At 46.0% G+C, this 26063-nt stretch overlaps 1 protein-coding gene across 1 annotated transcript; it reads right to left on the reverse strand.

The window, feature by feature from the left end:
- Window positions 1-869: 869 nt before the first annotated feature.
- Window positions 870-22599, reverse strand: LOC120844549. Its single transcript, XM_040216376.1, has 5 exons — window positions 22495-22599; window positions 16547-16722; window positions 5105-5196; window positions 3781-3858; window positions 870-988 (listed from the first exon to the last, which is right to left on the reverse strand). Exons 1-5 carry the CDS (start codon window positions 22597-22599, stop codon window positions 870-872), a joined length of 570 nt encoding a protein of 189 aa, XP_040072310.1.
- Window positions 22600-26063: the final 3464 nt, after the last annotated feature.

Below are 26063 nucleotides of genomic sequence, written 5' to 3' on the forward strand. Positions count from 1 at the left end.
GTACCCCGAGCATCATTGTCGAGCAACTTCGTACGCCTGTGCGTTTCGGTTGAAGTAAGTGCTATGTAACTTTGCTGCATACTTAGTAACTAAATTTAACGAGTTATAATTTTAACTGTGTAGCTGTAGCTGTATCTTAATTAGATTTGCTCAAGTAACTATAACTGTAACTTAATTACATTTCATGAGTAACTTTTACAGCTCTCGTCGTAGCACACTTTGTGTGGATGTTTGGAACCTTTCTTTTCTAAAAACTTGTCTGTGAGTGTACGGTTGCGCCTTTCCTATTCTGGTTCCTGTTCGTCATTCTGTTCCTTTTGAAACTTTTAATCATACATGGTAAACTAACTGGCCCACAACACCACTCTTCTGAAGTGTCGTGAAAGCGTTGCACACATAAATAAATGCCAGATACCAGCTACTCAGTCACAGAGTGATTTAATCTTGCCAAACGTAGACAGGCTGTGATGGCTCTCCTTCCTCCTTTACGTCTCAATTGTTATAAGTACATTTAGCAAAAAACCGAATTTACACCCAGTCTTTTAGGCAGATCTCACTTATTTTATCGCTTTTTGTGTCAGAATAGTACTGTTAGCACTAATGTTTTTATTGTATCGTGATATGGCACACATGATTGTTTCCGGACAGTTTCTTTAGATGATAAATCTTAAACTAATATTGCATATATGCGCATCGACATCTAAATATATATATAAAACGTTGATTATTCACGATCAGACCTTTGCTATTTATATCAAATATAATGACCACAAATAAGACCAAAATCCATGAAATTATAACTTTATTCTTCACACACTCACAAACAAATATTCACTCTTAATTGAATGTGTGTGGAGCGAGATGCAATGTTATAGACATTGGGCATGGAAGATACTGTGCTTTGTCCGGCAGTGCTGGTCGTAGGCATGGCTACAACCTCGTGGGATAGCTCCTCTTACTGCAGAATGAATCAGCCACAATTGACAATCTGAAAGGTATATGTAAGAAGTGAGAGGGTGCAGGAGAGCTGATTTGGAAACGGCATACTTGTAAGTCTATTATGGAAAAAAGAAACACCGACGTAATGTATTGGTTTGGTGGTGGCTCCAGTATTGTCGGAGTTTCATCTCAACACTCTGGATAGGAAAATGACAGAATTTGTTGGTTCCTTTGGGGACTGATAACCTATTGGTTCCAAGATTTGTTGATGACATTTGGATTTGTGCTCCAAATCAACAGTAAATAGCCCTCTAAGGGCAATTCACACACTTGCGTCGTGCCAGACCGAGGGCAACTGCAACCGGTTCGGAAGCCTCTTAAGACCGCGCCGCGTAGCAGCAATAACGAGTGTAAGCGGCTTAAAACCTATTTGCCATAGCAATCCAAAAAAGGATTAACGTTGCAGTCGCATTTCGTCGGACTCATTGAAGTATGTGAACCAACCTTTAAGTGCGATTCACGCACTTGCGTTAAAGGGGCGGTGCAACGATTTTATGATTAAAACAATTTGCATCTCGTCATTTTTACGTTGTTTATCGTGTCCCAGAGGATAGAGAAAACACATCCTTCATTACGAATGTCGCGATTCCGCTGCATAATCGCAAAGCAAAAGCCGAGATTTTTCCCCCACCTGCAGCCCCAAGTGGCAGCCGAAGGAACTACAGCGGTAAGATTACGTGACCTCACTCGGCTCTAAGCTGCAGCCTAACGTCCGCTAATGTACGCAGAGAGAGGGAGGGGAAGCGTCCTCCGAGATAGCACGCGGGAAGCTACACGGCACTCCGAATGACGTCACTGGGAGTGCGACCAGGTGTGACCCTGAAGACTGGGAGTGAGTTGAGGGGTGCCCGAAATGCCAATCTTTATCTTTTTTTTTTACGCAACAACTAAAACACGCAGGCGAAATCGGTTTTCTGTTCTTTACTTCAGAAGTGTCAGGGGGCAACTTCCAGAAATCTTTGACCGAAGTCCGAAAATCGTTGCACCGCCCCTTTAAGTACGACAGAGCGCGAGGGTTGCTATGGCAACAATTGCGTTGGAGCCGACGCAGCTTTTGCCATAGCAACCCTCGCACTCCGTCGTACTTAACGCAAGTGTGTGGATTGCCCTTCAGGCTTTGGAGCTCTCGAGTGCTCCCTGCGTGGCGCGACCTTGGGGAGTGTGTGGTTGTTCGGTGGTCGAAGACGGCTTCTTTTCCAGATGTTGACCTTGGGCAGTGGCTTAGTCTGTCTGGTAGAATGCGGCAAGCTCCCTGTTTATGCACTTGGGTTCCTTCTGTCCATCCTTTTCCTGTGTCTTGAAGTCCATTTATTGGTGTGCTCAAATCAATAAATTTCAGCAGAGTTTAAAGTCTAGCTGTCTTCGTCTTTTTTGTTTTGTTTTAATTTTCCTCAGCTCAGCGTTTACGAGTATGTAGGAACATGTGTAAACATATGTCTTATCTGTAAAACTAAGAAAAAACCTGTCCATTACTTTTTACGGTGTACAGAAAATAAACCTTTATTACAAACATAAATTAATTTCTATTTAATGGGTCAAAAGCAAAGATATGTATTTTTAGGAGAAATAGGCCCTAGAAGTCGTTGACTCATGCCTTGGCCCTTAAGGATGGCCGCCGGTATATTTAATCTAAATAAATAAATAGGTAAATTGGTTGCAATATGCTCGTGCGAAAGTGTGACTTGTCGAAATGAGTATTCCAAATTTGTGTGCTTGTCTGTTTCCGGCTAAATGCAATTCGTCATATTATTTTATCTCAAATAAAAGTGTTTCATTTTTCGGGTGGCTCTTGCTGTGGCCTGCCCAAGATATCAGACGACATCGAAACTTTGCTGGCCCGTGCCTTTAAATGCAACCTCTGCAATCCTTTGAGCCTAAGCGTTCTGAAAGAGGTGCTTGGGTTGAGCCCGATACACGCCCCCCTCAGTTCGCGTTAAAAATCGGCTGCGAATTAAGACACGTGCGTTAACAACATTCTAATCTGCTACTGTGCAGATTAGAATGTTGTTTTTGTTTTGTTTTTGTTTTATTTTTTGTTTTATTTTTGTTTTATTTTTTGCCAGGCGATCAATTATGGTGTCCGAAGACTACCCAATCAACATTTTGCTACAGCGTCACGTATTTTTTTAAGAAAGAAAAAAAAAAAGGCAACAGCCTGAAACCGATACCGGAAACGAAACTGGACTGGGGAGGGATAAGAAATATAGAGGAGGAGAGAGTCGGCGGAAGTCACATGACTGTGCAACTTTTCTTCAATTAACGTAGTTGCGGCTTTTTAGAAGCCAAAAGAAATATTTCTTTTCTATTTGTAGTATTAAGTGGGTGCGTTTGATGACCCACGAATTTGATGGTATTTGTTGGCTGTCTCTAAACCATAGAACACGGCATGTGACCACGACTCAAACCGGCCAGTTCTCGATCGGCGGTTTTCGGGCGGAAAGAAAACAAAAATTTGAGCCGCAAATTGTGTTCTGGGTAGTTGGGCTCTCATACGTTATGTAGAAATAAAAACCTCGGTGAGCATAAATACCCTGTGAGTGTCCCTTTAAATGCATCAACAAGTGTGGGATTTGTTTTCGTTAAATCTTAAAATTAAACGACAGTGATTTATAGGGCACTAAACGTAAAAACAAATTTGTTTATAAAGCATGCTTTAATGCTCTTCTAGTTTCATATTTAGGAATGATAAGGCAAATTACATTTATAAAATAATTATCAATTGTATCCCTTAGAAATTCGCAAAAAAAGTAAGCTAACCCATGAAGGTTATGTTTAACTTACATGTGTCCCCTTGGTAGTCATAAGTGAGAACACGGCAACTTCTATCGTCAGAAAATACTAGCTTTTGATTGTAGAGTACTGAAAATAGGAAGAGTAGTACACAAAGTAGAGTATTCCCGCGTACTTCTAGGTTTACTCGAATGGCCCGTTCAGACACCTCCGACTTCTTAAGACCGAGTGCCTTGGAACCTTTTAATATCTCTTACGACGAGAGGACACACTGGCACATCTTCTGGGGAGCAGTGTGAACTTGGCGGTCCCGCATATCATCTATTTCTCTTGCGCACCATCCTTTCTTTCTTGACTCGAAAAAAATTTTGTCAACGTTGTAAACTAGTTTTTCTTATAGGTATTGCGCTCATTTGACCTCGGAAATCCTGCAAAACCTTCAGTTTTGTGAAATGCAGTTCCAGGGTCACCGCATAGATGGCGCCAGCGTGCCAGTATGTTCTCTAGCCCTAAGAAGTTTTAAGAGGTTTCATCAGGTTTTGTTTCTCTCAGTCGTACTCGGTTGCAAGTGTGTTAACGGGCCTTAAAACGTATGAATGTTTCAAAACACACGAAGAGCGAAGCATTGAAGATACAATAAACATGTAATTTTATGCTGCATAATAAAGTTCATAATGCTTAAAATTTGCCAATCTCACTATGCGTTTAATTACTTCAAGTGAATGCCCTTTTAAACAAGTTCCTGTTTGTGCACTAGCTACACTCGCGTCACACCACTTTTTCGTAATATATATTGAGATTGGTCTGGATGCTTTTAAAAAGGGAAGAAAGCATCATAGTTTAGGATAGAGAACGTAGAGTTTTGTTGACGTTATGTTCGTTAATATACTTTTATTTTACCCTATTGCTTAAATATTCAGACTTTACCTTCCTTGGGCCGTCCTGATTGAGAGCAGTAACAGTATAAATGAGTCATTATGAAAGCAGATTTAAAGGCCTTATATTAACGGCCTTAGGGAATAAATTGTGTCGTAATCGTATCATTTTTTTGTGTGCGTCCTAAACTATATTTTTCCGCACAAAATAGTCAAGTTCACGAGTGTTCAAAGCAAGTTAATAATTTATAACCTCAGGAAGTATTGCCGGTACAATGCATTTAACAAGCGTCATGAGCGCTGTGACACAACTATTGGGAGTTGCTACTCCTGCGGATTACTGATACCATTAGTAGGTATTTCAAAGAAAAAATTCTAGATTCATTCTTTACCTCCCGGTGAACACTTCAAATAAATTACAGAAAACTTTTTGACAAGGAAATTGGTAAACTGCGTTTTATATATTAATTGAGTGTGCTAAGAAGCGTCTGCATACTTACATTCTGCCGTCGGAACCTTAGTTGTTCTTATCATATTTTTGATCGCATTTCCATCGGGCGTGTGGGCAGTCATTTTTACTTTTATGTTTTCCCTTGAAAAATATTTCGGAGATTTGGTGATATACAATTTTATAAATCGACCAAAAAACACGGATAAAAAAAAAATTTAAACGTTTGCAAGAAGCAAAAGCATGCAGGTGAGCTAATTCAGATTTTATATAAAACAACGAGTCATTAAAATTTCTGACCGAAATAGCTTTTCGCATTTAGTCGCCGCAAACCATGATTTGTATGCTTACATTACGGTAAGTGAACACCTTTGGCGGAAATCTGTCTGGTTAGGAAAATAATGGACTGAATGAAATTCGAAACTCCTTTACATTTCTGCGCATACGCCACTGTGAAAGGACTTAACTGCAAATATCCAGGAGTCTGTCAACAGGACATTCTCCATCATCTGCAAGAAACACCCGGACGTTCGTGGTTTCTACCTTAGGCTGATAAGCCGAAATGGGTCTGCCCAAGCAACCTGCGGCCTTCCCAAGATCCACAAGTCCGGTGCGCCACTCCGTCCCATTGTTGACTTAACCACATCCCCGCTCCGCGCAGTGTCGACGTAACTGCACCAGCTGATGTACCCGCTCACCGGCAACACACCCACGTACGTAATGAACTCTACTCATTTCATCGACCCGTCAATGGGCTTCAAGTACACGCCGACGAGGCTTACCAGTGTTCGGTGCCACTTGCGTTTTCCGTGGCTAGGACGGCGCTTATAAATTACACGAGTCTAGCGGACCGAAGCTGCTTGTCCGTTGACGAGATCTGCCGTCTATTGGAGCTGTGCCTCAGAAACACCTACTTCTCGTTCGATAAGCTTCTCTTCAACCAGACAAGCGGCGCGGCTAGGGGAGCAGCTATCTCGGTCACTACGGCCAACCTTGCCATGGAACGTATTGAAAATCAAGCCCTTGCTATGTTTGTGCCGAACCCGAATATCTTTCTTCGTTATGTACACGACTGCTTTTGCATAGTGTAATAGACTGAAATCGACCGTCTTTGTTAACAATTAAATATGGTCGAACCCGCTATTCAGTTCACGGTGGAACGCGAGAAAGATGATGCGCTTCCGCTTTTGGACATCAATGTGAAGAAGACTTCAAAACAGGCTGTCCTTTTCGGTCTACAGGAGGCCGAAGCACACCGGAAGGCACTTGAACTTTGACTCTTACACTCCCACAACCCACAAAAAGTCGGTGGTCACTGCGCTGTTAAGACGTGCCATGTCCGTACGCTCGACGGAAAAATCTTTCGGGGAAGGAGCCAACAAGCTCAAGGCCGACCTTCAAAACAACGGCTACACCTAAGGTTTCATTAATTGAGTCTACAAGAAGCTGCGCCGCCCCCCGTCTCTCTATAGTCCCGGCTCCTTCGAGCCGTCTGTGCCTGCCATTCGTGAGGAACGTGAGCGAGTCCATCGGACGCGTCCTTCAGAAACATGGGATTGCTATCCCATGTTTCTGAAGGACGCGTCCCTCGGGAAAGGAGAAGGCCCAAGCCGTCATGTATCGCATCCCGTGCGCGGACTGCCCTGTCACCGAAGTGGGGGAAACCAAGAACTTCCCGGATCGCTGCCGCCGCCGAAAATTCGACGTAAAGAAGAACAACGTTCAAGTCAGCGCCCTCGCTGACCTGAATGTCAGCAAGGACGCAGCGAAACTGAGTCACAGCGTAACACTCGACAAAAGCGTGATCCTGGGCATGGAACAACACTGGCGTAAACGTTTGCACCTAGAATCCTAGAACAGCCAGACAACAAACGGTAACATTAAAAGGTCATCGGGCACTCTCCCAAGCGTCTGTATCAGGGCTTCGTCACTTCGTGAAAAAATCCGGGCGCAGCGATCGCAACCGGCCTACAAGACCGGCATCCCCCTCCTTCCAACCCACAGTCACCCGTGGTCAAGGGATCGAGCTGGTCTCGATACGTCGGGGAATTTTGTTTTTATTGAAGTTTTGTTAGAGTTTCGCATTTCAGTCAGTTTATACGGTAAGTAACTATATTGTCACGAATGATGAGTAGGCCTATTTACCGTGCATCATACAAATGACTAAATGGTGCGAAACCTGCGCTTTACAGACAAAGGACAGTGTGAAATCCGAGGGGGTGTCGAGTAAAAGACTCAAGGCTGGCTGGAGGATCCTCGGATTCTGTAGAACGCAGCGGCTGTTGGGTTTCTACCTCGTAGGTCATTTGTGGGCTGGTAAAGAAATTTCCATAAGTGGGGTGATCGCCGTAATTGAATGTTAATGGATGGTAGAATGCTATTTTGATCAACGAAAATGCAACGTGGTGTGGAGCCAACTAAGCCAAACGGACAAACATTAGCGTTTGAACCCGTTTTAGTGCGGAACAGCGTCCTTACGACCGGAGGCGGCGTCCTAGTGGTACGATGCGCGCCGTCGCGCAACGCCCGCAGCGCGACGTATTAGAGTAGAGCCGTTCTCATCTTCCAGAGCGGCTGCCCTTGCGGAGTATCGCGTCACTTATCAGAGGCCGAGATCAGAAAGTGTGGGTCACATGCTCGCCCGCACTCATCTCTGACGTACATTCGGTTCCCCCTTTTGGAGATTGATCCCGCTTTTGCCCGTTGGGGTGTGTGGGGGGGAATTCTGCGAGGGGTGGTAATTCCGAGGCTGCGAGGATTCAAGCTGGACAGAAGTTGCTGATGCCAGCGTGATTGTCCCACATGAACAGCCGCGTCGACGCTGTCGCCGGGAACCGTCGTCTTGATGGGGATTTCACTTCCCGTAAGACGCAGGCAAAGATAGTGGATTCTTTTTGGCTGTTAACTGCGGTGGACTGCATGCAAAATGCGAATGTGTTTACAAGCTTTGCGCAAACGCTCTCCGCAACGTTCTACAGCCACTTGCCGATGCGGAACGCACCGCGCTCAAACACATATATGTGAATGGGTCCTTACTCGTGACAGTGGCATCAATAGTGTGCAGTTTTATCCGTCGAGATTGCGTGACCAGCTTTAGTAACCTTTTATAAGACCCCGACATATGCTGCATGTTGCGGCTAAGAAGGAAAGTAAATAGGCTAGGTATTCTCACCCAGTGTAACTGCATTAAAAAGACAATTCACGTCGTTGTCTTACAAAAGTCAAGAAGTTTAATGAAAAAATAAGTATTTATGCTGTCCCTGTCCATTAATTGTTCTAATCAGGGGCAAACTATCAATTAATATTTTTTAAATCAGGGACACAAATTTTGCCAATTGCTTAACAGTTTGCAACTCTAAATTATGAAGTTAACTGCCTCCCATTATATTCTCCTGGGGTGCATATGTGCGGATCTTAAAGTATGTATCAATAAGACACGTATAAAGCAACAAATTTTAATAATCAGTCGAGAAGTTAGGTGCTTTAACAAGCATAAAATATGGCATGAAGAAGTGGTGATCTGCTGGGACATGACAATTTAACATAATTTCATCATATACTTCAATCACACGATAGGAAAAATCTCTGTGGTCGGCGGCGAATAATTTCGCGATCCACCGTGCGTGGCATGTGCTCGCGACCCAAGAGAGCGGGCTCATTCACCCATTTCAAAAGGACGTCTCCTAGAGGTGCCTATATAGATGCTCTGTAAATATGTTTAATGAACTAAGAACACAATATTAAAGAGGTTTCTCTTTGTTTAGCTAAACTAGCAATCTCGACTGTATGTGAAGATATATCACTGTCCCGTTAAAGGGGTACTCCGGCGTTCTGTTTATAGACCCCGAATTTTCTGAAAATTTGCAAACCACGCCAAGTAACATGGCTGAAATGCCAACCCAAATATTGGGCCAAAGTAATTTTTTGTTTGCGATGTTATTGAATTTACAGTTTTGGCCCACACCCTGTTGCAGCATTTGTGGTTGTTCCATTATCTCTGCTTGCACACATACCACCTGGAAACTAACGCCTCGTTTCCCGTCCACGCTGTTTGCCTATTTTGTTGGAGCCATGCATTCTAGGTCCTTCACGAGCACGTCTGAGTGGTTCTGATGACTGTCGTCAATCAAGCTCCACAGGTTTTCCGTAGGCAAAAACCTGCTTCAACTACTATTTCACACTTCTGAAGCACAGAGTGATCATTTGATGATAGCGCTGAACGATGTTCTGGCCGCCTGCAAAATGCCAGTGATAAAGTTACAGCATTTTTTTCAAATGTTTGGGAAATGCGGGAGCTGGTGGATCTGCATTTTGGCAACCCCAGCGCCATACACGAGACACAAGAACTATAGGAGACACAGGGCGGGCGCTGGAAGCTGACATATAAAAGTCTGCCGAGTGATTGACTTCACTGAGGCATCAGCAGCCGTTCAGGGTCCACTCTTGTTATCCCGTCAGTCGAATTTTGCGAACTTTCTGCTATATTGTTCAAAAGAAAATGACAACGCATATTAAGAAAGAAACAAAACTGCGCAAGTTAGGAGGGAGCATGACGCTGCGGTAATGCTCCACAGACGCGCGCGCGCAAGCGGTCTACTCCTGCTGCGAGCGGCGATGTTCCTCGCATGGTTCATGCTGAGCCACTGTGGGTGGGTGCGACGGAACTTCAAGCACATCACCGGCGCAGCGTTGAAGCCTGGGTTGTGCTGCGCGAGGGTCAGACACGTCGGAGTAGGACGCACACCCTCGCAGCACCCTACTCTCCAACCCGCAAGTTTTATCAATTTCAAGAGGCCTCCAGGAGGCGCAGCATGTACCGACGGACACGCGCTCCACCGTTCGCATTTCATTTGAACCTGATAGTTCAATGGGGAGTAACTTGCTTAATGCTTGAAACACCCGAAAACATTTTGCAAGTATCTATTTTTTTTGGCGGGATGCCATGATGTTATGCGATGAGCATTGACGCTGGACAGCAAACGTCCGGACGAAGCCTGGGCAGGAGCCGCGAACCTGGGCGCTAACCCGTCAATATGCCAATCTGATCCATTATCATGGCTACGTCGCCGCTGCCGCAATGAATCGAGGTAAGAGTAGCCTTCCAGCACGTTGGAAGACCTATACTTCGCTTCAACTTACGTCCAGAAGCAGCCAACGCTACGAGCCAGTGTGACCAATCAAGCTGCGTAAAAAGCGCAACTCACTGTAGCTATCTATTTGTGATTGCTTCAGCAACGATAGAACACGTCGCACCCGTTTCCCGGACGAGGCATCACGACTGCTCAAGCTAGGATAGGAAGGTCAGGTTCCCGTCTTTATGCGTGCAGAGGAGGAAAACCGTGCAGAGGCTCGTTTGGTTCGGGGATTCGCGTACCCCTGGCATAATAAATAAAAAAAAAAATGGATGCAATTCGCGGGAGTGTTAACATTATTTTTATAGAAAGTATGCCACGATGATATTATCTTTTTAAAGACTAGATTGCTTTTGTAACGCTTCCAGCAGTTTTTATTTAAACATCCGCATGGGAAATGTCTAATTCTGATGTCGTAAACGTCAGCTATACTGTGATGAAGGAAACCAGAAGGTCAGTTCTAGACACTGTAAAACCCTTCATTTTCATGCCCCCCAGTTTTCGTGAATCGGTTACAGAGGACACAATCGCGGCCACTAAATTTCGGAATTCCAGACACCTGCATTGATAGTCTTAGGGATTGAAATTTTCGGGAGCCCCTCAATTTCACGAAATTTTGATTTCGCGATATTTGTGAAAATTAAGGACTCGCGACCATTAAGGGTATTACAGTATTGAAGTGACTCCTGGTTTATACAGTCGTACCATTATTAGGCAGTTCGAGCCACATTCAAAGCATCATGGTATCGAGGTATAAACCGACCCACAAAAAGCATCTCGCAGCTGCCATCTTACAGGGAGTATTCACTGGCGGCCATAGCTGTGTGCGCGACTGCTGAGCGCGTGCTGATGGCGAGCTCGCACACTTCTTTTACAGCGTGCACTCCACACCATCAAGATCGCCGGTCTTAGCAACTCATTAATCTGATCTCGTTCTTAGCCTGCGCTCTGAACAGCGCCTGCGAATGCGGCGAGAAGTTAGGGTATCGGCGCCTGGTGGATTTTTTTTTTTCACAACCCAGTGTGAGTATAGACGCTTTCAGCACGCGCCAGATTGAGCCGCCATAGCCGACCTTCTCTTGTTTTACCGAGATGCCGAGCCACTGAAGCGGGCGTTGACGAGCCTCCACAAAAGCCTAGGCTGGGGAGAAGGTCACAGTTGTGGTAATAATCAGGTTTATGCGTTTCAATAAAACCCCGAGAGGGGGCAGCCAGTTGGGGGCGCGTGCTTAACCCAGCTCGCTGGTGCTGTTCTGTCTCTCTCTGTGTGGTCAATCCGAATTATCACGACATGGTGTCAGAAGTGGGATACGAGCGGCCACAGCAGTGAAAAGGGCAGGCGTGACGAGCGGCGGTCACAGCGGAGGAGGCGTCTGACTGGGAAGAAAGAAAACGGTCAGGAAGTCCGGGTACGTCAGAGGCAAAGAGCTAAGCCTAGCTGCGAACACTTAACCGCAACCGGTCAAGATGGCGGCGGGCGAGCATCGGGAAACCAGGCCAGCCTTCGGTTTCGCGCCACCGACGGCGTTCGATTTTCAACGCCCAGAGGAGTGGACGGCCTGGTCCAGTCGTTTCCTCAGGTACAGAAGGGTCTCGCGACTCATGGAGGAAGAAGGAGCAGCTCAAGTAGACGCTCTAATCTACTGCCTAGGGGGAGATGCCGAGGACATACTCGCCGCAGCAACGCTGACGGAAGAAGACAAAGTGGACTTCGAAAAGGTGCTGGAAGTATTCCAAAATCATTGCATCGGAAAAAGAAACGTTATTTACGAGCGAGCGAGGTTTCATCAACGCAAGCAAGAACCTGGCGAGACCGTCGAGGCCTTCGTAACGGCCCTACACAGACTGGTGGCCCACTGCGGGTACGGAGCGCTCAAAGAAGAATTGGTGCGCGACCGCCTGGTGGTCGGCTTACAGGACGGGAAGCTGTCAGAGACGTTACAAACTGATCCCGAACTCACCCTGGAGAAGGCGTTACAAAAGGCGAGACAAAAGGAAGCCGTACGAAGGCAGCAGGCTGTCGTGCGCCAGGAGAACCCAGCAGAAGAACTGTCTGTCGACGCCCTCCGGAAAACGTCGAGTAAAAGCCGCTCCAGTTCCGGAGACCAAACAAACGAGACTGCGGGGTGGAAGAGCCCGCTACACGGTTTCGGGAAGTGCGGCGGACAAAGCTTTCATGAAAAGAGCAACTGCCCAGCATCCACGTCCAAATGTCACTCATGTGGCAAGAAAGGCCACTGGCAAAAGATGTGCTACAAGAAAACTCTACGTGAAGTCACCACAGAAAAGAATGAACCTTTACTGGAAAGATGGTCACTGGGCGCACTCAAGGAGGGTAGCAGTGCATCAGCATGGAGAAAAGAGCTCAGCGTCAATGGAAAGCCAATCACTTTCAAGATTGACACCGGGGCAGATGTAAATGCGGTGCCACTGAGGGCTGTTAGAGATGTGAGTGCAGTACGACCCACTGCAGTGAAACTCTACGGTGCCGGCGGACAGCCACTGGAGGTGTTGGGAAAGGTTCAAGCCACCCTAAGCTGTGGAAACAACAGCGTCCGAGATGAGATGTATGTTATCCAAGGGCTGGAAGAACCTCTGCTGGGCCGTCGGGCGAGTACGGGTCTAAAGATTGTACAGCTGCTGCAAGCGGTTACAGCAGACCCAGGTGCCAAGTACAAAGAAAAGTTCCCAGGAATGTTCAAGGGTCTCGGAGAAATGAAAGGTGACTACCTCATCAAGCTCGAGGCAGGTGCAAGCCCAGTGTCAGTAAACACGTCACGGAGAGTGCCCTTGGCTTTGTCGGATAAGGTCAAGGCTCAGCTGACGGAGATGGAGAAAGACGGCATTATTAGGAAAGTCGTAGAGCCGACTCCCTGGTGCTCAGCTATGGTGGTGATCCCCAAATCAAGTGGGGAAGTCAGGATTTGTGTTGACCTGACAAACCTCAACAAGTGCATCGAAAGGGAGAAGCTTGTGCTCCCGTCGGTAGAAGAAACACTGGGGCGTCTCGCTGGCGCTAAGGTTTTTTCGAAGTTGGATGCCAAAGCGGGTTTCTGGCAAGTGAAATTGGCTGAAGACTCACAGCTGCTCACAACTTTTATAACCCCTTTTGGCAGGTTCTGTTTCCAAAGGCTCCCCTTTGGCATCTCCTCGGCGCCTGAGCACTTCCAAAGACGTATGAATCAAGTTCTTGAGGCGATACCTGGAGTGTTGTGTCACATGGATGACATTTTGATCACGGGAAGAGATCTCAAAGAACACGACGAGAGGCTGGAGGAGGTCCTTTCGAGACTGAATGCTGCGGGAATCACACTTAACGACAAGTGCGAGTTCGCAAAAACATCTTTGAAGTTCTTGGGACACATCCTGAGTGCGGAAGGGATCCAGCCAGACCCCGAAAGAGTGAAGGCAATCATGGACTTCCGGGCACCGGACACCGTTACTAAAGTTCGTCAGTTTATCGGCATGGCTAACCAGGTTGGACGGTTTATACCCAACTTGTCGGAGAAGCTAAAACCCATTCGAGATCTTCTCAGAAAGGACGCAGAATGGAACTGGGACGCCCAGCAGCAAGGAGCATTCGACCAGGTGAAGCGAGACATCACGGAAGCTACAACGCTGACACTCTATGATCCCCGACAGCAGCTGATAGTGTCGGCAGACGCCTCGGCGTATGGGCTAGGCGCAGTGCTGTTGCAGAAGGATCGACAAGGACTGGTGAGCCCGGTCGCTTTTGCATCCAAAGGACTGAGTGAGACGGAAGGAAGGTACGCGCAAATAGAAAAGGAGGCTTATGCGGTCACTTGGGCATGCGAACGCTTTGAAAAGTTCCTGATAGGAACCAAGTTTCATGTGCAAACGGACCACAAACCCCTAATTGCGTTATTGGGTGACCGAGAGTTGAATACCATTCCTGCAAGAATCCAGAGGTTCAAGCTTAGACTCATGCGTTTCTGCTACTCCATAGAACATGTACCCGGGAAGGATTTATGGACGGCAGATGCTCTCTCGAGATCCCCAGTAGAGCCCCCGGAGAAGATGGAAGAGGAGTTAGAGGCGTACGTCCAGCTTGTGACAAGCTTCCTGCCAGCTACGAGTCACTATCTGGACGAAATACGCACTGCTCAGAGTCAAGATCCTGTATGTTGCAAGTTAAGAGAGTACTGTGCAAAGGGCTGGCCCCACAAGACGGACATCCCACCTGAGATCGCTCCTTACTTCAGGAATAAAGACAGCCTCACGGTACAGAGCGATCTCCTCGTGAAAGACAATCGGCTAGTAATCCCGAAGTTATTGAGAGAGAAAGTGCTGTGCCAATTACATGCAGGGCACCAAGGAGTGTCCAAGTGCAGAGAACGAGCAAGAATGTCAGTGTGGTGGCCAGGACTCAGCATTCAGTTGCAAGAAGTGGTTACCAACTGCACAAGCTGCATCCAAGAGCGCATCCCAAAAGTGGAACCTATGATAGCATCGGAGCTCCCCGACTATCCATGGCAACGTGTTGCAGCCGACCTCTTTGAATTGAACGGCAAGCACTACCTTGTAGTTGTAGATTACTACTCCAGATTTATAGAAGTGTGTCTGCTGAAGCAAACAACATCGGAAGCGATTGTGGCGGACCTAAAGTCTGTGTTTGCCCGCCATGGGATACCGGAGGTCTTCAGGTCAGACAACGGACCGCAGTTCGCGTCCAAGAGTTTTGACGAATTCACAAGAAAGTACCAGATTCGCCACATAAAAAGCAGCCCACACTATCCCAAGAGTAACGGGGAAGCAGAACGCATGGTAAAAGTTGCCAAAGACATCCTGAAAAAGGCCGAAGACCCAGAGCTGGCACTTTTGATCTACAGAACTACACCAGGCCCCTGCGGATATAGTCCAACTCAACTACTCATGGGACGGCAACTACGTACAACTTTGCCCATGTTGCCATCCATGTTAACCCCTAAAATGCCAAACCACGCGGATTTCCGAAGAAAAGATAAGGAAGAGAAAAGAAGGCAGGCCCAAGGATACAATCAACGGCACGGAGCAAGCTGCCACAAGGAGCCGTCCATCGGTGGCTCTGTTTGGGTCAGAGACCCTGGCACGCCGGGGCAGATTGTGAGGAAAACGAACAACCCTAGATCTTTCGTGGTGGAGACACCGTCTAGACAACTCGTCCGGAATACCTACCATTTAGTCCCAGCACAAACACCGAGAAAGAGTGCTCAAACCGGATACAATGGAGACGAAGAAACGATATGCGAACAAGTGATCAATCCAGGCGAGAATGTCCAGACCCCGTGCGTTAAGGACAAAGAACCGACATCGGAACAGGTACTCGACCCAGAGGGAGGTCCACCTATGGCTCTCGGTCCGGAAGAATCTACTCCGACATCGGAACAGGTACTTGATCCAGAGGGAGGTCCAGCTCCGGCTCTCGCTCCGGAAGAATCTGTCGTCGACTCCGGCACAAGGGAAGAGGAGCCCTACACTCTCACTAGAGCTGGGCGACGAATCATTCGGCCGCAGAGATTCAGAAACTAGTTTCAAGCCCATTGTAGAGAAAGGGGGATGTGGTAATAATCAGGTTTATGCGTTTCAATATACCCCGAGAGGGGGCAGCCAGTTGGGGGCGCGTGCTTAACCCAGCTCGCTGGTGCTGTTCTGTCTCTCTCTGTGTGGTCAATCCGAATTATCACGACAACAGTAACACTTAAAATGGCAATAACCGATCCTGCTGTGGTAATGATGAAGTGGAGCGAACGGAATAATACGGAACAAAAACTGAAGGTCAGTTATGGCGGCGCCCATGCGCAGCTGCCTGAAAGCGTCTATCGTTCAAGTTCTGCGGTGCAAGATGTGCAATGCAAGCTTTTATTTTCTATCAAAATTAAAAAGAAATAACCGCGTGTATAGCACGTGCACTAACTGCCCCAGAGTGAGGAAAACAGAAGTGCACCTCGCGAGCTTCTCACCGAAAATACACATTTCCATGAAAGCGCATGAGGACTCGCGTTCATTGCTGTGTTTGTGATTAAAAACGTGTGTGCTCTGATTTATAAACAATGGAAACGTGCACAGTCGCTGACAGGTTACGAACGCTGTAGATACTGAGTCTCGAGCGCGAGGTCCCTGCCATGGATAACACTTTGTCAAACGCGCAGCCAAAGCCCGGCTGAAGAAAAGTGCGTGCTAGACTCAAAGCAGTTGCTGGGTTCTTAACCGGTCACCGATGTAAGACGCTAATATATTTGAAGTGAGCGCCACTTGATCGGTGGGGGCCACATGACATATTTTTATTGCGCGTTGGACCTTGACTCTTTAAGCAAAACATATACACCACTCGAGTTTACGATGTGCGGGATGGCTATACTTACGTGGGATCGCTGGCCCGATTTTGCTTGATTGAGATTTGGGCAGTTATACTTGTTTCCCCAAAAACTGGAGCCAATTTCAACACGGAGACACATTTGGCACTATTTCCCATTTTTCTGTCAGTGAGCTGTGAGCGCTGCATCAGATAATATTTCTCACCGAATCGCTCTTTTAGCTCCTAGAACAGAACAAATAAAATTATGAAAGGCACGCGTTTTCGGTAGACCTCGAGTAGATGGCCCCACAAAAAATTGTCTTCGATATCAGCTAATCATTTTAGTATCATTGAACTTTGAGTTTCGCCAATCACTTGAACACTTCTGTTGTTCGCCGTGATTAGCTGCCTTTGTATTCTGCAGTAAAGCTAACTCAGGGTGAAGCCTTTCGCCTAAAATAATGAATGCTTCTTGATGTTAGAGGCCTGTCAGAGCACTGTGACAGCTAAAGTCTCGTAGTGTGTTGCCATGACATAATTATTTTATGTCACTTAATTTCCATTTTTAAAACTGTAGTGGATTTGCTGCATTAATTATACCGGATGCCACGTGAGAAAAATAAACCACAAATATTCAATACCAGCAAAGTCCTTCAATAGCGCAATTCGTCACGAAACTTCGGCCCATGTTTGATTTATGACGAAAGCTGTCGCCAGGGGCGCCACTCTTTCCGCGGGCCCATTTCCTTTAGGTAACTAAACTCGGAGTAAGACCTTCAAAATTTGCGATTACAACTTTCTTTTTTTTAATTTCTCGTACGTTGTTATCTTGGTACATCTGTAATTGATCGCTGTATGCAAGCACTGTTTACTATAGTTACTGATGTCTAAGAAGAGAACTGATAAAATAGGCTATTTTTCGTTTGTTTTCAAACAAAACGATGCTTTTGCATGAAAAAGGAATGGAGTGTAAGGGGGCTCAGTAGATCTGCTTGATGGTGCTGCTCGCTGCGCTGAATTTTGAGTACGATGGGGGCATTCAGATATCGACCATTTCGAGAAAAGAAAAAGGAGTGGAACTAATATTATTTTGGAGATTGTTGTATATTTAGAAGTTTGACCAGTTGATTGAGATTAAAACGCCGAAGAGGCTTGCATTAACAAGAACTGCCTTCGGTGCGACGACGCCTCACAGCGTTCTATGAATAGCTCATTCAGAGGGGGTTAGAAATTCCAAAACACATGGTTGCAAAGACTTCCAGAGGTTCTATTTGGCGGTTCTTAGCCCCATTGCCGACGCCAGAGTCGCGCGTTGTAGAGTACCAAGCTCTCCGTACACTGTTAGCGAGTCCCGTGGATTTGGCGAATATTTGGGGTGAAAAACACGATATTTACACAAATTACCATAAATTTACACGATGAGTAACGGATAATTCGTTCAGAAATCATGCGAGGTTGTAAGAAACGTGTTTTGGTTCGGTCATACACGCATAACCGTGTAGCCGACCTCGATAACACGCATCGCCCCCGGCGACGACCGCGGCATTGCCGGCTATCGAAGCACCGGAATGCTTGGGACACACTTAGAAAGGACCGTCGAGACAAATGCCGCGGAAAGAAACATGTCTCGGAGACGGATATGCACCAAAAGCAATTGCGCCATGTCGCAGGACGTTGGCGAAACCCGCGCTTACCGTGCTCGCCGCCATCTTCTGGTCGATGGCAATGCGGCTTTCCTCATGTCGCCCATGTTAATATTTAGTTTAGGGGTCCTGATAACAGTTTCTTAGACACCACAAATAAAGCCATGGGTCTAATTATTCGTTCCAAACAGTTAAAACGGATATAAAAAGCGTGTCCTCGATGTGAACACGTGACATTGCAGTTGGTTTCGTTTTTGCTTCAACCTTCAACTGCAAGCGATCTGGCCACGGCGCAAACGCAACGCCGATGTAAGCTGGAAGCAAGCGCCGGTTGGCTTTCGTTGTTTTTGTTTAACCGGAAAAAATCTGGCAAGTACGCATGGCGCCGCTACTATTTTGGTTTGACGGGACGCGAGAAGCTTCGCATAGAGCTTCGGAGTTTGCGAGCACATAGTGAAGACGTGACCGGAGAAGTTCCCCTGTGATGTTCCTGGAAGACGGAAAGTAGCATTCGTAATCGTCGTGTGTGCTTTGAAAGCGAAGGGAGTCACAAGGTCCACGAGTTCGCAACCACAAGCTAAGGTTCACGACAGCGCGGCGTTGACTTCGGCGATCTCGTTCTGTTTGGTGCAACCCGGCGATGCGAAAAAGAGCTGAAACATTCGTCGTGTAGGGTGCGGTGCTTTGTATTCCGGGTCTGTTTGAACCACGCTTTTAACACGGAGCGCAAATTGTTTGTTGCGTGGTGGAGGTTCAACGGGTATAGTCCCGTCGTCGTCAGCTGATCCGGTCCAGCTGGCCCGGGAGTACGCAGCGAGCGTTTTTAAAAGTAAATCTTCCTTCGTTCCGTTTCAAACTGTGGAAGTATCCCGACACATACCGTGAGTAAAAAGCAGCGGGCGTTTTCAACAAAATTACGTTGTTTTAATCGAATAATGAACTCCGGATTGTTGTCTTAAATCTGCCGTTTTTTATGCTTCGTGTTGGACTGCGTTTGCATAGCGACGCACACTGCTCGAGTAGATGATTCGGTCCTGCAACGAGTTTGTTGCGCCAATCATGCGGCGTGAATAAATTAGGGCAAGGTTTCCTACCTGCCCACAGATGCATGTACTGAGACCATTTTTTATGTTGTGAACGTAGTGCTCTTTCCTTATTTTGGAAGACGCGTTGGTGCATTTATTATGGTACAATCACTTGAGAGTTGAGAAATTGGAGAGCGAGCAAGCTTTCCCAACTTTGTCTCTTTCTCTCTGGCACTGCCCTGTTTCAGTTTCAGTAGGCATATCTACTAGCAGGTACAAACTGCTCTAAAGCAGGTAAAAAACGGGAAGCTTAGGACGGTGCGGCCTCCGTGTTTCGCGCTTTTCGTAAGGTGACAAGGTAAATGCTTTTTGTGAGATATGCGGAATATGCAAGCGATTTTGTTATGACCGTCGTTTGCGTCTCTCCAGCAAAACGAATAAGATGATCTACTACAAAGGCGCAATCACAAGCCAAGATTTAAGATAGCAGTCATTTGCTTCGGTGATCCGTGTAACTGTATATTACCCTGCTCTCTGCAACACCGTGTCATGACGAAGAGCTGGAGCGTTCACGGTTTGTGCTAGCCTCCCGGTTGACAGAAACCCGCGTCGCCCGCATCGGCACCGAGTGCGCTTGGGCTGTTGATGCTCAAGCCTTTCATCCGCGGCTTGTCGCCAGCTCATCCTGCTGCTCAACGGTGAGGAAGCGGCGAGAGTAACCTCGGAAGTGAATGTAAATCCTCGTTCTTCCATTTATCCGGTGTCAAAGTGTGGAAGATGTCCAACGTGTACTGAGGGCGGGAACTACGAGCGTTTTGCCTTGCTTTTATAACCGAAACCAGACCAACGAGATAACTGCCTTCCGTACTCTAAAATGACGGAAGCAATAAGTTTCAACAGGTCGAGTACGTCACCGGGGATGTAGGCGAGACGGTGCACACTGTTTAAACGCTTGCAGTTCCCACGAGTGGTACCAGGAAAGAGACGTCAACAGAGAAGGAGCTCGCGATTCAGCATAATGCACTGCTACGGGCCCGTGTATCTTCAAAGTTCGGGGTGGTGGCAGTATAAAAAAAAGACACATCAGCGCCCCACACCAGTGTTCACGAATAACACCGGTCACAAACTCCCAAGCCCCACCGCTCTTCTCGACACCGACACGACATACGACAACAAACTGCATCAAAACGCCCCAAAAGTGAAGGCGTCTGCTCCCGTACTGCAACTGCTGCAACTAGCGGAAGTGAAGTGTTGGGCGGATGTCCGGATGTCCTTCACAAAAATATATATAAAATGCTTTGCGCAAGGATCATTTTCATTTAATATTGTTTACGTAATGACAAAATCCCAATAATTTGTTTTCTTATCTGATTCAAGCTAGTCGGACTGCTCATAACACTGGTCAAGCAAGAAAATAACAAAAAATTGAACTTTTTCATGACCGGTTTAAGATTTATTGTTAACATATAGTTATTTATTGCAACGGACTAACATTATAGATTTTGCCTCCATACTTTTTAAATGCAAACAGTTCTAACACACGGCTGTCCATTGCGCTGTGTTTTGTGTATTCTTCTATAAATCTGTAATGGTCAGCGACCAAAGAGCTCACCCGCACATGTCAAGCTTATATGCGCCGCGGGGAGAAATGGACATCGAGTAGGAAGTGTCGGGCGTAGTGTCGGTTGTTGTGTTTGTGTACATATCGGTGCTGTGTAGCTGTGTGCTGTGTTGCCTGCGTTGTATGTAGGGTTGCTGCGTAGTCGTGGTCGTTCGCGTGTTAACAGACTCGTCTTTCTTTTTAAAACAGGCTGCTAGAAATCTCTATAGGTGGCGCAGGTTACCGCCCGATTCTAAATAGTTTGCTCAAGTTATTTATCTATGTGAGTTCGGCATTCGTTTTTTTTTTTTTGTCTAGCGGCTTGTTGAAGCTATCGACGCCGCCGACCGCCGACAACGCACGTACGTACCTTTGCAAGTAGCTACGTCCACCGCTTGGAGACTTTACTGTGTATAAAAGACATCGAACGAGAACTAACGCGCCCAGAGGAGGGAGTGGCCGAGTGGGCTAACGCGTCTCAGCTCGGAGCGTGGAGCGAAAGCTTGCGCTGGGAGGATGGCCTCGTGTAAAACGAACACGTTTCGACGTGTCCGCTATGGGACAACAGTTTACACGTCTGGGCGTGTTATTTTTGCTAACAGTGTAGTGTTACGGAGAAGTATCGTGGCCAGGGGCCCTAATATATACGGCGGAACCAAGGGGCCGGGCATCACCGACTGGTCAGCGGCACACCGCCGACCAATCGGAGCAGGCGGCGATCGTCCGGTCTCTTGGTTACACTGTGTAGATCAGGGCCCAGCAAAGTATTGAAGGACTTAGGTACTATGAATGATAACACGACGGCCGTAAAATTTCGCTGAAAGGCACGATCAATAAAACAATTTAATATGTATTAGGGAGAGTACGGCGTACACTTCCACCCGAAGGATTTTTGAAGTAGCTGTCCTAGTATTTTAAGATTTGTTTTGTATAAGCAAGAAGCTCAGCGTATTTCTGTCGTCAGGGTTTTAGACAGGAACTTGTGAGGCGCGACTAATACCACCACTGGGTGAGCAGCGTTTACCAACTTCCGATTTGTTACGACGTTTTGCTTCACAAATGGGAGTCGACAGTAATGAGATGCAAGGGTAAGATGGAAAGTCTGAAAATATTCCAATCCTTCGGTTGCCGTAAAGCACGCAGAGAAAAACCTTTGTTTTTCTACGACTTTGTAGAACAAATCGAATTTTAAAAAAATGCCACACTGCCCGAACTCCGCTTCTCATTCAATTCTCGCTTTCTGAGAAAAACAGTGCTCGTACTGCGATAACAAACAAAGAATAAATATGTTAAGCAGATCAAAGAACAGAACGAAGGTCGTGATAATCTCAAAAAGGAAGCCTAATGTGGCATCGGCCGGTGTGTAGTTTAGCTGAAGCTGCGCCCCCATAATGGTTTGACACACGGGAGTTTCGTTTAATTTTGTCTACTGAAGTACCTACGAGAAAAGTACTATAGTGATACATTGACTGTCTTTTTCACTTCTAAATATATATTCCGAACACTCCGTAGAACTGCCGAATTTTTTTAGTATGGTACTTTTAAGTGCAGTATTCTAAAGCACGACAAATATTGCACACAATTTTACTAACAATATTGCGTAAATCTGGTAGATTCATTAAATTTTACACTCTCTGAGAGATTGAACTCGTTTACACAAAATATATGACCTCAGGTTTATTTTATGGCTATTAGTAGCTCGAGATCAAAATAATTTCGTTTCCAGGAAAAGGACCTGAGTGCTTACCCTCGCAGCATCGTATCTTGTCCGTGTTGTTCTTGACTGCGCTTCAGGAATTTGAATTATGGCCGCAGCCATAAAGCACAGAAGAGTCGAAAGTCGAACGGCCATTTATAAATGATGCAAGGCGTAATACGCATGGTATATTTTCGAATAGTTGCTCGTATTTATATTGAATTCAATCGTGACGTCAGGTGCACGAACCAATTGCCGCAGTCCGTTCTTTAACAATACCTATTGTATGAATACATTTTATTTATTATTTCTTTGAATTTTTTTAAGATTCTTATTTGAAATATATTTATTTATTTACAGGTACCTTCAAGGCCCGTAGGGGCTTTACGAGGGAGACTGGTTGGTTCGCTTGAACTCCTACAAATTTTTTTTTTTTAAATGAGAAAAAAAATTGTATTGGTGTAGCCTTGCGCAAAATACTCCTTAGAGCAGTTACTCTTGAAAATACTTTTTTATAAATAAAAACCGGCTCAATTTATAATGTCCAAATCCTTGAAGCATTACTTTCCTTACAAAATTTGTAGAGCGTGCTGGGAAACATTTCATAGTTCTGTTTCCATAGTTCAAAATCCCACGTGACTAGGGGCACTAACAGTGCAGTCGTTTCGTTATCAAAGCGCTAGTTTTATGAATAAATCGTATGTATCGTAGCAGTCTGAGATCCGCCATCTGCAAAGCTGCCTAACTCGAAAGATTCAGAGACTGTCAACAGCCTACTTTACTGCCATTGTCCCTATATGCCGAACCTTATCTATGTTTGTTCTCAAGTAAGGGAAAGCACATATCCTGCTTGAACTGTGGGTCAGAGATAATGCTGGAGACGTCTGGGTTTTGACAGAAGTGCCTGATTGCAAGATGTAAAATAAGAGCAACGTGTTAGCGTCGCGCACTACGCGCAAGCGGCGGTGCTGACGAAAACTCTTTGGCACTGCGTGGATCCATTGGTGACGAGGGTGTAAGGGAAAAGGCCCAGGCCTTTTGGTTTAGGTTGTGTTAGTGTAGCTCGTCTGGAAGCCAGCCGTTTTGCAGCAGTACACTGTAAGTAAACAGCGGGAGAGCTTGTCGCAGGAAATTCAATTGCGGCGAAAGGGAAGCGAAAGGGAAAGGGCTGACGAAGCCCTGATGGTATCAAAGCCATGACGAAATGGCGTCCAAGGAAAATTGAGGAAAAAAAGCAATGAATGACAGAACAATAACTATGGAAAAAAAAACAGGAATATATACCACGTAACAAATGATGGAACCTTAAGTCGCAATATCAGTGACGAGAGCGAAAAGCCCCTAATACCTGCTACCAAGTGACGCGATCTGCATGGATATATTGAGCATGACGTTTCGCCTGTTGGCTGAGAAACAATTATACGAAGCTCGGACGTACTACGCCCGGTGCTTCTGAATTATGTCAGTAACTATCGAATTAATTGTGAGTTGTAGTATCGCGTGTACGAGCGAACGCAAGCCCTGTGTGTTTGCTTTAGCGTAGCGTGTTCCACACTGCGCGTGCGAGGAGCCCTAACTGAGGCCTTGGATTGACGCATGGCGACTTTGCGCATGCGCAGCCATGAAGCACGCAACGCTAACGCAAACGTATATCCCTTGCATTTGCTCATACATGGAACACTAAAAGTCGCTAATATTTCCTGTTTACATACGCTCCTATTGGCGACGTGAGCGATCGAAAGCCTCGCTGTAGGCGGCCTGCCACAATTGCTCGAATGCTGACTATGACGTCAGCAAAGGATGTCTCATCGACGGAAATAAGAGGAAAGTAAGAACTTCCATTTTGACGGTGTTGGCAGTGTTGCTTTGAGAGCGCTATGATTTCAGGCTTCTACCATGCACGTTACAAACACCATCGAGCTTGTTGTTCACAAGGTAATGACGTTACGAAAGGTAACCGAGCGAGGGCGCCACCGAAACATCTCGCCGCTAATGCACCGTTTCACGAGCATAGGAGCGTCACCCCGCGACCCAATAAGAGCGTCGGAGAAAGTCACGTGATAACACTCCATGGCTGGGAGCAGGGAGGCCCCGTTACAGCCCCAGCAAGAGCGCCGCCCGCGAAAAAATGTAGTTCTAGGTACCTTTTTCTTTTAACGACAAATAGACTCGCGTCTATTAATCTCTATCGAGATTATATAGAAACAAAGTAATAAACATCGGCGTATTGATAAGTTTCAATTATACTTAAACCAAAAAAGTGACACCACATCAGTATCCGCTCCCGATTTTGTTTCTCCCTGTAGTGCCGTGGCCGTTGCCGATCCTCAGCTGTGAAATCAACGTTGCGTGTAATCGACCGCTTCCGCTCGAAACATCGCGCAGACATTAGCACCCACCACAGATTTGCGGGTGTATTGAGCGTATTGTTGTCTCATAAGCTGTTCCCCAAGAGCTTGCTGCTTTAGCGGAAAGCAATGTCGAGGCGGTGAACGTTCGTCCGAAGTTGGTTGGTTTCGCAGCAGATGACTCTTGGCCAGCAGACGACAGTCCGTTCCTTGGCGCAGTGACACAAATGCTGCCGTGACGTGATGCCACGTGCCTCGCTCCGACGTTCTAACTGGGTCACGGGGGCCGAACCTCCACAGTTTGCCATGTTATCGTGAAAGGGAGTATATAAGTAACGAGACTGTGTAAACCGTGGAACGCTTCCCAATTACTTCGTGAGTCGGGTTGTGTTCAGAGCGTTTAGATTTCTTATATACCTTAAATGCAGCGCCCTTGTTTACTTTTTATATTTTCTTCAGTTCACCTGTGCGTTATCGTTGCATTCAAGTTCTTGAATTTTTCGGACTGACCAATACCTAATGCATGCGATGTACTTTTGTGTCTATTTTTGTTATTTAAAAGAGCGCGAACTTTATTTATTCTTATTATTTATTCTTAGTGTTGTGGTGTTCCCGCTTGACGACAGCGGGTTCGTACGTCATTTTTGTTGGCGATATTATACAAATTTGTTTTGTATATTTATTGATCTTCAGAATATCGTAATATCCTAATAATAGTCATCTGTCAATAATTACTGATGGGGTGTCATTATTATCGAAGCATCTTTCACCGGAAAATTATCTTGGCGTTTACAAGCGTTTACATTACAAACCTTGTTTGTTATAATCAGTGTCTTCATCTTTTGGGATACTTGCCTCCAATAAAATGAATCCTTTAATATATCGGGCTTCGACACTGTGAGCTTGCTTCTGTTTTTCGCACAGTCATTCGTTTAAATTGTACCAAAACGGGAAATGTACTGACTGCACAGGGATTTCTATAGAGAAAGTGTCAAAATTGCCATTGTATTGCGTATTTCGGAGCGGATTACTTTGCAACAAGAAGTATAAAGATGCAGCTTTACCAACGATGATCTGTCGCATGTTCATTGAGCGCACATAATGCGTCATAACTAGGGGCGAAACACATGTTGCTATCTGATTATTTACTTCTTTCTTATATCCTAAGGCAAATTCATATTGGGAAGCTGACGTGGAAGAAAGCATTGTTGTTTAGATGTTGCGTGTTTACAGAAATAACCTCTGCAAACAATTTCTAACAATCCCGCTTAG

This window comes from Ixodes scapularis, unplaced genomic scaffold, assembly GCF_016920785.2.
Source record: "Ixodes scapularis isolate PalLabHiFi unplaced genomic scaffold, ASM1692078v2 ptg000729l_1__unscaffolded, whole genome shotgun sequence".
Classification (NCBI taxonomy): Eukaryota; Metazoa; Arthropoda; class Arachnida; order Ixodida; family Ixodidae; genus Ixodes; species Ixodes scapularis.

What these genes read in the sequence shown, in the direction of transcription:
- LOC120844549 (XM_040216376.1), bottom strand. Translation starts at nt 22,599, where the DNA reads ATGGCCGTTCGACTTTCGACTCTTCTGTGCTTTATGGCTGCGGCCATA. An exon ending in AATCGGGCCAGCGATCCCAC is followed by an intron (nt 5,197 to 16,546) that starts GTAAGTATAGCC and finishes ATATTTTTCAAG; the next exon opens with GGAAAACATAAAAGTAAAAA. An exon ending in TGACTACCAAGGGGACACAT is followed by an intron (nt 989 to 3,780) that starts GTAAGTTAAACA and finishes TATACCTTTCAG; the next exon opens with ATTGTCAATTGTGGCTGATT.